Raw genomic sequence first — 14,061 nt, 5'->3', positions numbered from 1 at the left:
AAATCTCAAAAAGGTGTTAAAAAAATCTGGTATTTTTATAATACTGTTGAGAAATAAATTTTTTCTTGAATCTTAGTTTCCTGACTAAACAACCTTGTTTTGAGGAGATTAAGTCTTAGCTAAAAACTATAATAACTTTTTATTTTTTTGAGAAAAGGTTTTGCTGTGTAATTCAGGCTGGCCTTGAACTCACTATGTGGCCCAGGCTGGCCTCGAACTCACACCAGTCCTTCTGCCTCAGCCTCCAAAGTGCTGGAATTATGGCCATGTACCACTATGCCCGGCTCTAATAGCATTGTCTTTCCTTTAAATGGAGTAATTTGCAAATAACACTAATTAGAAAATTCCTTCTTGACAATAAAATCAAAACGTTAATTGTCCTGTTAGGAAAAAAATTTGCTACCTCTAACTTCCTGATTTTTGTTTTGTATTGGATTGTTTGTATGTATGTATGTAAGTATGTTTTTTGAGACAAGGTCTCATTATGTAGCCCAGGCTGTCCTTGAACCCATGGTGATCCTCCTACTTCTGCCTCCTGAGTGCTGGAATTACAGACATGCACAACCATGCCCATCTCTTGTTTTGTATTTTAAAGTCATTATTAGAAATGATAATAAAAAATTTTCATCTTTTAATTCAAAAGTGAAGGGCTAGTATTCCATAGTTTTCATGTGTGTGCACATCTGAACCTTTTCCCATAACAGGATTGGAATTTGTATTCAGGCCCTAGTATTTTTCTCCAGAATCATTGCCATCATTGCCATTTCAATTCCTTAGCCTAGTCACAGGGAAAATTTATGTTCCCTGCATTGCAAACCTTAAATACTTTAAAAGTACAGTATATTCATAAAAGTAAAATTATTCTGTTTTCACTTTTGTAGGTCGTAAAACTTTTCCAAGAGCTAGAAGGACCCAGGGGACCAGCTTTAGGTCTCCTGTGAGTTTCAGTCCTACTGATCACTCCTTAAGCACTAGTAGTGGAAGCAGCATATTCACGCCAGAATATGATGAGAGTCGAATAAGAAGAAGGGGAAGTGACATAGACAATCCTACTTTAACTGTAATGGATATCAGTCCACCCAGCCGATGTAAGTAATAGAAATTGTTACAGTGAAATGTATAAAGAACCTTTGCAAGGCCAAGGATGTAGCTCAGCAGCGCTACGCCTGCCTGGCAAGTGCAAGGTCCTGAGTTCAATTCCCAGTACCAAAAAAAAGAATCTTTACAGAGTTTTATAATACTAACAGGAATAAATACCAAATGAATCCTCAAGGTGAGACATATTCCTCAAAAGAGATAATAATTCAGGGCTGGGGTTGTAGCTCAATGGTAGAGTACCTGTTTTGCATGTTCAAGGCCTGGGACTCAATTATTTGCACCACAAAGAAAAAAAAAAAGAAAGAAAGAAAAAGGAGTAGTAACAATGATGTTTTTAAAGATAGTCAGAATGTCAGGTATAAGAATGGTATTGCAGGGCCGGGGATTTAGCTCAGTGGTTTCAACACCTGCTACGCAAGCGCAAGGACCCGAGTTTGATCCCCGTACCAAAAAAAAAAAAAAAAAAAATGGTATTGCGTGGTGGTGCATGGCTGTAATCCCAGCACTTGGGAGGCTGAGCCAAGAGGATTGCCTCGAGTTCAAGGCCATAGTGAGTTCAAGGCCAGCCTGAACTACATAGTGAAACCCTGTCTCAAACAACAAACAAAAAATGGTATCCCTAATTAGTTTAGTTAAATCTATACTTTGCTTTTATTTGAAAATTGTTAATAGCTAGTCATGTTTTCATCTATCCATTCCACATATCCTTGTTGAATATCTAGCACTGAGATCTCAAACATGACCTCTAAAATACTAGTCTAACAGGGAGAATGCTATATGGAAAAATAATAATAGTATAACATTTAATCTGGATCTTAATTGTGAGTAGAAATTCACTAAGGAGGTAACATGTATAAGAAGTCATGGATATTCTGAAATTAGAAGTAGTTTTTGCTGATGTGGGGGTATTTTACTTTGATGAGAAGAGAACAGATTGCAAATTATTTGGACTTTGTCAAGTGAAGAATGAATATAAAGTTTGTGCTCAAAGGTATTTATTATATCAAAATTTGCATGCTCTGAAGTCTTTTTGTGTTAGTGTTGTCATATTTTACTTTTACACTATACTTATACTACATTGCTATTGCTTTAGATAATTAAAGTAAGAGTGATTAAAAATAAGAGGACAATTTTTATGTCTTACATAAATCTTCATTATCTATTTCTGTCGATCTTTGATTATATAGATACAAGGTGCAGTCAACTGTCAAATTCCTTTTGCCTGAAACATTGCATTTAAGCTTTCTTGTAATGCAGGTCAGCTGGTAATGAATTCTTTTAGCTTTTGTTTGTTTGGATGTTTGAGCAGGTCTTTATTTCTTGTTTCTGAAAGATATAATTTTTCTGGATATAGAATCCTGAGCATAGTTTGTTTTGTTTTGTTTTGGGGTGCTAATATTGAACCTAAGACCTTCTCACTGAGCTATATCCCTGACCCTTTTAATTTTTTTGAGGCAGGATCTCACTAAGTCACCAAGTTGCCCAGGCTGGTCTCAAACTTGAAATCCTTGCTGCCTCAACTTCCTAGAGTTCTGGGAGAATAGACAGTGCACAATCATGTCCCGCTCTATTTTTGTTATTTTTTTTACTTGCAGCAGTTTAAAGCTGTCTTACCATTGTCTTCTGGCTTATGTATATACTTTCTGAGGAGAAATATATAACTCTTGTCTTTGCTCTTCTGTGACAGTATCTTTTCCCCCCTTTGGCCACTTTTAAGATTTTCTTCCTGATATACATAATCATATTCAGTTTGATTTGTTATAATTTGTTTATGAAATTTTCTGTTACATCTCTTAACGTATTTCCACTCCACTTTTTCTTTTGGGATTCTAATTACTTGCACAGTGGGTTATATGATACTGTGTTATACTTTTTTTTCATTCTCTCTTTATTCAGTGAGCTTAAGAAATTTCTGTTAATTGATTTCCTCAGCTTTGCTGCACCTATTTGTGACCCTATTGAAAAAATGTTTATTTTTAAATTTCAGGCTTTTCCAGCAGTTTTCCTGTCCCTGTTGAAGTTCTTCATCTGTTCATGCATATTATCTACCTTTTCCATTAGGACTTTAATATGTTAATCATAGTTATTTTAAGCTTCCTTTCTGATTCTCTTGATTCAGGTTATGTTAATTTCTCTCTCATTTTCACATTTGCTTTTTTGCATCTTACAGTTTTAGACTGAAAGCCAGACAGTATGCATAGGATGGTGAAGACTGAGGTAAATAGAATTCATGCCTGGAATTAGACACAGCTCTTCTGCCTAGGCCACCACTGTGGGGCATGGTGTTATTCTCAGTAGTTGAGCAGCGGTGTTTGGATTTTGTTGTTGCAGTGACCCCTGTTTACCACTAACTTCATATTTTTCCAAAATTACTTGTGTTGGTTATCTAGAAGGATATTTTTAGTGGTCCTTGTCTCCATTTGGCCTTCTTCGTGTGCTTACTTCTCAGAAAAGGAGGATCTTTCTACACCCTCATCCCTCACTTCCCAACCCAATGTGTAGGGGCAGCAGGATGGAGGGTTCTCAGCTATTCTGTCCAGAGTTGGTTTTTTCCTGTCCATTCCCTAGCCTGAGTGACGGGGTTTGCTGCTTTTCCTCTAGTAGTTTAGGGATCTTAATTTCTTAAGGGATATAGGTTTGGGGGAGGGGCTTTCTACCTTCCTCACAATAGTGGGAGATTCCTTTTCCAGGCTTCGACTTCCAAGAAAGTTTTCTTTCCTCTGTTCCTATGAGTGCCTGGCAAATAGGTCCATGGAAAAGACTGAGTAGGGATGAACTCATCCCTCTGTCCTTTGATATCCCAAAGGTTCAATACTCTTATGAGAGTCCATACTTATTAAAAGTGAAGCTGAGTTTTTCTGTGTAGCACAGGAAGGCCTTGAACTCTTCATCCCCCTGCCTTAGTCTGCTGAGTACTGAGATTACATGTCTGTGCTTGGAACTGAGCTTTTCTTACCTACTGGTATGGATCTTTCTGTGTGCTCCTCCACAAATTTGCCAGTGCTTGTATTCTCTCTCTCCCCTTCTCTCCCTCTCTCCCTCCTCCCTCCCTCTCTCTCTCTCTCTTTCCCTCCCTCTTCCCCTCCCCCTCCCTCTCTCCCCCCTCTCCCCTCCTCCCTTTCCCCCCTTCCCTCCCCCTCTCCCCTCCCCTTTCCCTCTCCCCCTCTCTCTCCCTCCCCCTCCCTCTCTTCCTCTCTCCCCTTCTCTTTCCCCCTTTCCCTCTCTCTTCCCCTCTCCCTCCCCCTCTCCCTCTCTCTCTCCCTTCCCCCTTAGATTGTTAGGTGCCTTCCAGTCTGTTTTCCAATAGGTTCAATAAAGGTTATAAGTATGTAGATGACTTACATTTTTCTTTTTAGGATGCAAGTGAAAGATTAGAAATAATGCATCTTACAATCATTGCATCTTATATTGAGTGAAAGATGTTGTAATGGGGGATCTCGCTGGAAAAAATAAGTCACATGATTATGTTTTGGTTTTTTTTTTCTTTTTTTGTACGGGGTAACCAACTCAGGACCTTGCACTTACCACTGAGCTAAATCCCCAGTCCAAGTCACATGAATATGAACTTACTTGAGTTTAGAAATTTAGAAGATTGACTAAAGAGAAAAACTTTGAAAGATGGTGACCATTTTGAATTTGGAGTCAGTTTTTCCTTGTACCCAACCCTGTTCAGTTAAGGATATCACTAGCAGCTTTCTTATTTCTGTTGTCCTTAACCATTCATATGCCATTGAACTATTCCTTTTTTTTTTTTTTTTTTGGTACCGGGGATAGAACTCAGGACATTGCGCTTGCGAGGCAGGCAGTGGCACCACTGAGCTAAATCCCTGGCCTGAACTATTCCATTTCTAAAAAGTCTTCTTTTTTCAGCACCTCGAGCTCCAACCAACTGGAGATTGGGCAAATTGCTTGGCCAAGGAGCCTTTGGCAGGGTCTACCTCTGTTATGATGTTGATACAGGAAGAGAATTGGCTGTTAAGCAAGTCCAGTTTGATCCTGATAGCCCTGAGACCAGCAAGGTAAAAATCATTGCACTGTCTACTTTGTCACATTTTAAGATCCATTTGTCCCCCACCAAAAAAAGTAATAAAACACAGAGTAACACAAATGATTTGCAAAACAACTTGATCATTAGATGTACTTATCTACTTTGTACTGTGTATATTTCTTTTTAGTACTTTAGATGTATTCTTAGTCTGATTTAGTATTGGCTTAAGCACACCACTGGGGACTATTAAAAAAGTTATTGGTTAAAGCTGAGTGTGATGGCGCATGCCTGTAATCACAGCACTCTGGGAATCACAAGTTCAAGCCCAGCCTAGCCAACTTAGCAACATCCTGTCTTTAAATAAAAAATTTAAAAAGGGGCTGGGATATAATGTAGTTCAATGTGAAGGGCCAGGGTCTAATCCCCAGTTCTGGGAAAAAGAAAAAGTTATTGGTTAGAGACTTTAAAATAGTTTGTTCCTTAAATGTTTTAGAATGAAATCACCTTGATACAGTCCCTGAAGTTACTAGTTTTTGCTCTGCAAAAACAGTGTTATAAAGACTTCACAGTGAATTTTGTCTTCCAGGAAGTGAATGCACTTGAGTGTGAAATTCAGTTGTTGAAAAACTTGCTGCATGAGCGAATTGTTCAGTATTATGGCTGTTTGAGGGATCCCCAGGAAAAAACACTTTCCATATTTATGGAATATATGCCAGGGGTAAGTTCACACATCCTTTTTTAAAAAGTCATTGTATTTAAAAGTCTTAGTTGAAAAAAGGAAACAAAAATATTGTTTATAAAGTGTTAACCCTAATTAAGTTTGGAAGAGTTTTAAATTAGAGCTAGGCAGTAATCCTCTTTATTTGTCTTTGTATTTTTAAACTCATTAATGCTGAATATCCTAAAGGAGGTTACAGACATCAGATTTCTCTAAGTGTCTTAAAAATTTCTATTTTATTTATCCAAAGCAGGTTCCAGTCTAGGACCATACATTATATTTAGTTATGTTCCCAAATTCCGTTTTTATGTATAACAGTCCATTTTTACATTATATAATTTTAACAAAAAGACTTTATTTTCCATAAACTCCAAGTTAGATGTAAACTTTAAGGTAGATTCCTTTTTTGTGTGGGAATATATATATATATATATATTTTTTATATGCATACACATACACACATTCTTCCCAATATATCCCATCAAATGGGAACTATTACATGTAATGAGGCAAGTTATATTAAAAATATTATAACTTGAAATAAATTAAAAATTGGTCATGTCTTTAAACTTCATAATGTCTAGAGAGGGCCCGGGATTTAGCTCAGTGGTTCTGGCGCCTGCCTTGCAAGCAAAAGGTCCTGAGTTTGATCCCCGGTACCAAAAACAATATATATATATATATATTTTCTAAAAATAGTGTATAGAAATGAATACTTTCAAACTATGTAAATATATTATGCCACATTATTAACCCACTAAATGAAAGCAATTGCCAAACTGAATAAGTTACAAAGAAATAATAATTTTGGGTTGATCAGAAATGTGCCGTGTTTTCAAAGCTCTTAACAGTTACCCACTAATACAAATCTCCAAAGTTTAACCTAGAGTTGAAAGATAAATTTCACAGTAATGTAATTTTAACCTCCTTTACATTCATTTTAATATATTACTAAGATGTTTATGTTCTATTTCACAATGGAGCTTTCCAGTGTTCACAATTTACAGTTTCAATTTGTGCATGTGTAAGTCACTAACATAAGAAACAGTGACTATACAAACTATCCCTAAAAAGAAAAAATAAAACCACACCCTATACAGAACTCTGAACATGGTATGACTTAAAATAGATTAATACAACATGATTTTCAATATTTTATTAATTTTCTAAATACCAGCATGTAAACTTGCCTATTTAATATGACAGCTACAATTTTATTCATTGAGAAATTGTGTATTAATTTCCTTCAACCATCTAAGGTAGATTCTAATTCAGCCTTTTTTATTGGATACATCAGATGACTGTACTTTCTGTGGCATCCCATCAGAAAACACACAATTTCTAGTTATTCCATGGTAGTGATGTTTACACTGATTTCTAGATTAAGGTGATTGACATCCTGATTCCTACATTGTAGAATTTTGTGTTTTCCTGTAGACCAGAAAGTAATCTGAGCTATTGCAAAGGCACCTGTGAATATTCAGTTCTTTTCCAGCCAGGTACAGTGGCACACACCTGTAATCTCAGTTTCTACTCAGGAGTTTGAGCTCACCTTGGGCAATATGGTAAAACTCCCATGTCCAAAACAAGGAAAAACAAAAAGCACACAGTCTCAAAATTTAATAGGTAATGTATGTTACAAAAAGTTTTATTTATTGGTCTTTAAGGCAGTAGTTGATTGGAATTGTATGTAGAATGTGCAAGGTTGCGCTTTGAGCTTATGGATCAATAAACTTCTCTGTTACTAGAACAGCAGTAAACTTTCTTATCATCATGACTAATTAATTGTTCATGTTGATACATTTGTTACTCAGTAATTTTACTACTATGTTTATATTTTCAAAGAGTCTGTTCTCAGTGTAAGTTGGTTTTAAAAAGTCCTTGAAAAACAAATTAAGGGAATGTAATCCCTATTGAAAGCAATTGAAATATTGAAGCCATGTGACATCTCACAGAGATTTATTCTGCAGAAGTAATCCAAAAGAAAGGGAATACTCTGTACATTTATTGTAGTATTATCTGTGATGGGAAACAAAAGGGAATATTAGTGCTTACAATGAAAGTAAATTATGGAGCATTCTCTCAGAATAGGTGCTAAAAATTATGAAGCTGTGCAGTAACATTAGAGGAAATACTGTAATGAGAAGAAAATAATGCAAAATGCTTTTTAATAATGATTATGATCCTGGAAGTGTATCTGCATTTGAACAAGGAGAAAAGAAACTTAGATGGAAATGTGTTGGGATTATGGTAGATTTTTTTTAAAGTTCAGATTTCTGCTAGTAGCCTACTTGGGACCCCTCCTGTCTCTCAGGAGCTATTCCTATGCCCCAATAAACCTTTCCTGTTCTTAAAAAATAAAATTCAGATTTTTATTACTGTGTAAAAATATTTAAATTATAGTGGAAAATAATTATGAATGGATGTGACTAGAAACCCATGTTGTTTAAGGTAAGATTAAATTTAAATGGTTAAAACTGATTGACATCACAGATAGAGGTGTATACTCTTTATACACTCATCGTATAATTTTTTTTTTTATTTGTGGTATTGAGGATTGAACTCAGAACCAGGCAGGCATGGTGCCTCTGAGCTAAATCCCCAGCACTCATCATATAATCTTTAGACTATACCAGGACTATTCAGCAAGTGCTATTTGGTCATGTTTCTCATTCGCTACACTTGGTTTTGTAAGAACAGCTGTTCCCTTCACAGCATACAGTTGTTCCTTGAATTTGAAAAACATATTAGTAAATTAATAATAGTTCACTGATAATCTAAATGCAGTATAAAACATATGGCAAGCCCATCGACATTGCTGGACATATATGTTCTTTTCTGGGTTCTTATTCTTTGCTAAATCTCCAAGTTGTGAATGGTGCAATATAATTTCTCTCATTACATTTTGTGTGATAGGTTTCTTTGTAACCCAGAGTCAAGCTGTCAGAATTTTCATCCTATTCTTCAGTTTTTCCATATTTAGCACTATATTCTTTAGTTTTATCTAGAACTACTTTCAGATTTGGGACCGTAACTTTGTACCATTTTTGATACCTAGACCAGCAGTTGGCTTTTCTCTCTGTCTCTGTGTCTGTATCTGTCTGTCGTCCCTCCCTCTTCCACAGATAGAGAGCTGTTTTAGCAGAGTTTACTACAAGTGGAGACACAGTAAGATGATTATGAATAATAGGGCAATATTGAATTATAGGTGTGAATGATTGACATTCCTCATGTATGTTTGCAGGTTTGGGGATGCAGAATTACATATTACTGTCCCTGCAAGCATCACTTACAATTCATTTACTGGAAATAGTAAATGGTTAAATCTGTAAAATCCAGCGATCTACGTTATACAACAGAGTACTAAATTCAAGGAAAGGCAGAAACATTAGGATATATTTTCTTGTTTAAAAAATAGATTTGTCTCTCAGGAAGCATTTTATTTCCATTAAAGCGGTAATAATTAAACTTGCACATTGGAATCACTGAGGAAGCTTTTTCAAAACTCAGATGCCGGTCTTGAGCCAGGCGTGGCCACGCACACCTGTAATCCCAGAGCTTATGAGGCTGAGGCACGCAGGAGGATCACTGAGAGTTTAGGCTTCTTTCAAGGCCAGCCTGCACTGTGGAAACCAGACAGAACAAATTCCTGTGTTTTGTGTCAGACTGACTTAGCATTCTCAGAAAAAGGCACTTCTTCCTGGCCTAAAATACACTTAAGAAAATATGAAACTTGTCTTTATTGTATTTTTTCATGTTTTTAACTAGAGTATTGGCTACATAAAGTGAAAACAAAACTTGTGCGTTCTGATTTTCTCAAAATACCCTTTCTACTGAGTGAGAAATCAGTAGATGTCAGTACATCACAGATTTGCTTAAAATATAGAGAAAGAACAAAATAAATTCAGGTATGATATACTTAGAGGGATTTATAGGAAAAACAAAGACATGCTCAGGGCAAACAAAAAAAAGCAAGATAAAAGTACTGGAGAATTTTGTAAAACAGTTGCAAGGAAGGAATAGGAGATAGTTAGAACCAATATAGTCACAGAAATAAGGGCACTGATCAAAACAGAGTTTTAGCCAGGCGTGGTGGTGGATGCCTGTAATCCCAGCACTCGGGAAGCTGAGGAGGTAGGATAGCCATGAGTTTGAGGCCAGCCTGGGCTACATAGCAAGACCCTGTCTCAAAAAAATCCAACCCCCCCCCCCCCCAAAAGCAGAGTTTTAATGGCTTCTCTCAGGTGTGACATATACTTTCCCACAATTTTAGTCAGCGAATATAGATGACTTTTATTTTAAATTACATGGGTATGTTGTATCATTACTGACAGTATCTGCCCTCTCTAAATACAGCCTTCCAATCATAAACTAGGACTCTCTTAAAAATAAAGATTTAATACCAGTTTTCATTTCAAATTATATCATAATTTTTACAGTTGTTTTCTTTTATCCCAGGGCTCAATTAAGGACCAATTAAAAGCATATGGAGCTCTTACTGAGAATGTGACTAGGAAATACACACGTCAGATTCTGGAGGGTGTCCATTATTTGCACAGTAATATGATTGTCCATAGAGATATCAAAGGTAAGTAATGAGGTACTTCTTACTTTACACAGTTCTTTATGAATGAAATAGATGATGTGGTTAAGATTTTTAACATTTAAATTCATACATTTACTCTAAAACAGTTCTCCTGCTTTCTCATGGATGCTTGTCAGTGTCCCATCAGACTAGTTTTGACGTACAGGTTTCCACAAATGAGTAGCTTCACTTTGGCGGTTCACAGATGAATAAAATTCAAAAGACCATATAAGTGAGACTACATTTTCATACATACTGCATAGCATTAGAAGGGAGTGGTTAAGAGTCGGGCCTCGGCTACAAGACAGGCTGCTTCCAATTCAGGCTTTATCTATTATGACTCTGTGAGCTTGGTAAAGTCACTTAGTCTCTCTGCTTCAGTTCCTCATTCTACATAGGAACCTTGATTGAGTTAATGCATGTACGTTACTTAAAACAGTGCTTGGTACCTAGGAATCACTCCAAATTTAGCTACAATGATGACATACTTGATGTTGAGATCATATTTAAAATCATGTGAAGGGATGTCATTATTTAAGAAAAGAGAAGAACCTGAGAGTGAGTGGTAGTAAATTCAGTTAAACTCTCTTTTTTAAACTGAAAAACTCAGCTGTTTTCAGGGATTAGATATGTGAATGAATGCATATAAGCTACAAAAGCAAGTGGTGAGAGTATGTAAAATCTGAGTGTACTTAAAACTATACTGTACAGCATTTCTGGAGGTCTAATTGTATAAAAACTTATTGTGACCCCAAATTTAGAAATCATTTTATTAGTCAATAAAAATAAATTAACACATGTAGAGGTGTATATGAATACATAATTCATTTGTCTTGCTGGGAACTCTTGAATTCCTAGGTTTTTGTTTCTTCCTTATGGTGTGGTACATCCGGATGTGGCCATATTCAAGCCAAGGAGAACATTCCTAATTAGTTTCTGGTGATAGAATCTGTAGAGTGCTTGAGTCAGATCACATCTACTAGAATGGGGCTTAATAGTGAATATGAAAGGCTGGGGATATAGCATAGTGGTATAGCACATGCATAACATTTGCAAGCCCAATTTCCAGGGCGCTCCCAGACCCCCCCCCCACCCCCCCCCACCAGAAAAAAAGTTATAAGTACTGGGATATGGCCTGTGATCTATCTCAGCCAGAACTTAGTTGTTAAGTACAAAACCTGATAGATGACTTTAAGACCCTCACAGAAAAATTATTCACTTAGGAATAATTGTTGTTCAAGGCAGAGAAACTAAGGGAGCAGTTGTTTGTTACCTTCTCGTTGCTGGAACAAAATACCTGACATCCACAAGTTAAAGCAGAAAATTTTTAGTTTAGCTCTCAGTTTGTAGAGGTTTTAGTCCATAGTTGTCTGTCTCCAAGGTAGGGTGGCATGGAAGAGGGGTATTGCAGAGGAGAAGCAGTCTATGGCAAGGCAGGAAGGAGGTGGCAGCAGCAAGCAGCAGCCTGCCTTCTTTCTGTCCCTTTGTATTCCATCCAGGCTACAAGCCTGTTGTTGGTGCTATCCACACCAAGCATGGGGCTTCCCTCTTCATAAATCCGTTCAGCCACACCCAGAACTATGCTAATCCAATTAGGGGACTAATCCAGATATCACACACCCTTGATCCCAGTATCACATACCTTACATCCAGCCACTTCCCAGAATCCCTACCTATGAGCACATGAGGCTTTGGGGGGAACATCGGGTATAAGCTAGAACAGTAACCTCTGCATGAGTCCTCTTTCATCTTACTGGAAGGAATGATGAGAGCCACCTTGGCCAATTGAGGAGCATGGAAGCAAGCTGATTTTTAAACATTATAGGGCAGATATATTGATGAGGGGGAAAAGGTACAAAAGTAGATGTTTGCAATATGATCTCATGTTTGTAAAATTTAAATATGACTCAGAAGGGAAGTTTTCATATGATTAGCAGTTGTTATCACCAAATGGCAAGATAATGACAGTTGTTTTCTACTATATACTTTTTACTTTTTCAGTATTTCCCAATATTTCTAAACAACTTTTAAATGGTAAGGGAAAAGATTAACAGCTGCTGACATGACAAGCATAGGAACAGTCTACATATAGCATCATCTAATCCCCTTCACCTCCACAAGTGAACCTGGATCTTATCAAACCTTCAGATTCAGCTGTCAAATTATAACATGTTTAGTGTATAAGCCAGATGAGCATGTTAAAATGACCCCTCAAGATCTAGGCTATAAGAAAGCTGTTGCTATTTAGCTGTTGAGCTATTGCTAAAGCTTTTATAAAGAAACTAGTTTCTTAGGGCAAAGGGGAAAAAAGAGATTGGAAAGACTTTTAGGTTAGGAAAGTCTTAAATATATATCAGTGAAGCTCATTGTGACCTAACTTGGATTTTTTTTGGGGGGGGGGCGTGTGTGTGTAAAATATTGAATACCTATTATATTTTGATAACATTAAAAATAAAAAAATATTATTCATCTTTTTATGTGTGAAAAGAGTCCTTGTCTTTTAAAGATATGTACTGAACTTTTAATTGATCATGTATCTTGATTTTCTTCAAATCCTGTGAAATGGAAAGGAGAGTGGTTATCAGTATATGGTTGGGCAGGATTGTGCAGGTGGATGTTGGGGCTGGGTCCATATAGGATTCTTTCTGCTTTTGTTTATGTTTGTAAAGTCCCCTTAGTAACTTTTGACTTGTCCCAAACAAGTTAAAAACACTGTACACAGAAAACCTGGCTACCAACTTTGTCCCTAGTCCCTCCTGTGGATAAGCATTGACGATTCCTCCCCAGAGTTAGCTGTCCCTGTCTGTGACCTTCCCAGGATGCTTCCTTCCCTGCTTGTAGTCAGTAAAAATCGGCTTAAGCCAGGTACACATGTAGTCCCAGCTACTCAGGAGACTGGGACAGGAGGATCACTTGACCCAAGGAGATTGAGGTCAGCATGGAACTTTAAGACCTTTTAAGGCCTTGTCTTAAAAACAGAAACTAGTTTGTCATCCTTCCACTGGTAAAATAGAGATGGTAGCTTTTTCAACAGAGCTCTTCTTTAAGTACTCTTTAAGTACTCTGTTGGTAGGAAATGTTAAAAAAAAAAAAGTGCTATTTTAGAGGATTACTGGTAATGTAGCATATTTAGGCTTAAGGTGTGCAGAAAATGGATACTACACTGTCCCCTGGAGACAGACTTTGGAGAACCATCATTAGCTAGATTGAGGGATTTGGGGAGACTAGAAGCTCAAGGTAGAGTTGGAGAGTCTGTATTTTCTCCAGTATATAATACAGATTTTTCTCACTGTTCATCTTCCTTCATAGAGGACATTTAAAAATTTTAAAAAATAGAATAAGACTAAAAAATATGAAGTATGTTTAAGGTTATACAAAACCTAAAAGTAAGTACTTAAATAAAATGTAAAAATTTATAGCTGGGCATAGTAATGCACACCTGTAATCCCAGCACTGGGGAGGCTGAGGCTGGAGAACTGACAAAAGTTAGAGGCTAACATGGGCTACATGAGTTCAAGGCCAGCCTGGACTACATCAAAAATAAGTAAACAAAAAAATAATAAAAATAAACAGCTTCCTTAAAAACAGGTAGTTTATAGAAAAAGCTGAAGATGAGAGGAAAAGTAATTTGCTAAAGGCAGAAATTAGACATACAGTCCTAGAGAAAATATT

General features: G+C 36.8%; 1 protein-coding gene across 2 annotated transcripts in view; it reads left to right on the top strand.

Annotated features, from left to right (window-relative positions):
- Map3k2 (mitogen-activated protein kinase kinase kinase 2) overlaps window positions 1-14,061 on the top strand; it is a 94,439-nt gene that overhangs the window by 68,123 nt on the left and 12,255 nt on the right. For both annotated transcript variants that reach the window (XM_004835951.4, XM_087198461.1), the window contains 4 exons: window positions 882-1,088; window positions 4,969-5,117; window positions 5,673-5,804; window positions 10,263-10,392. In XM_004835951.4, coding sequence (XP_004836008.1) covers window positions 882-1,088; window positions 4,969-5,117; window positions 5,673-5,804; window positions 10,263-10,392 — 618 coding nt within the window. The remainder of the gene's footprint in view (window positions 1-881; window positions 1,089-4,968; window positions 5,118-5,672; window positions 5,805-10,262; window positions 10,393-14,061) is intronic.

Source organism: Heterocephalus glaber, unplaced genomic scaffold, assembly GCF_053883595.1.
Source record: "Heterocephalus glaber isolate CG9 unplaced genomic scaffold, H.glaber_assembly_v1.0 deba00000347, whole genome shotgun sequence".
NCBI classification, from domain to species: domain Eukaryota; kingdom Metazoa; phylum Chordata; class Mammalia; order Rodentia; family Bathyergidae; genus Heterocephalus; species Heterocephalus glaber.
Note: the sequence above shows the minus strand (reverse complement) of the source record. Positions and strands in the feature narration are given on the sequence as shown.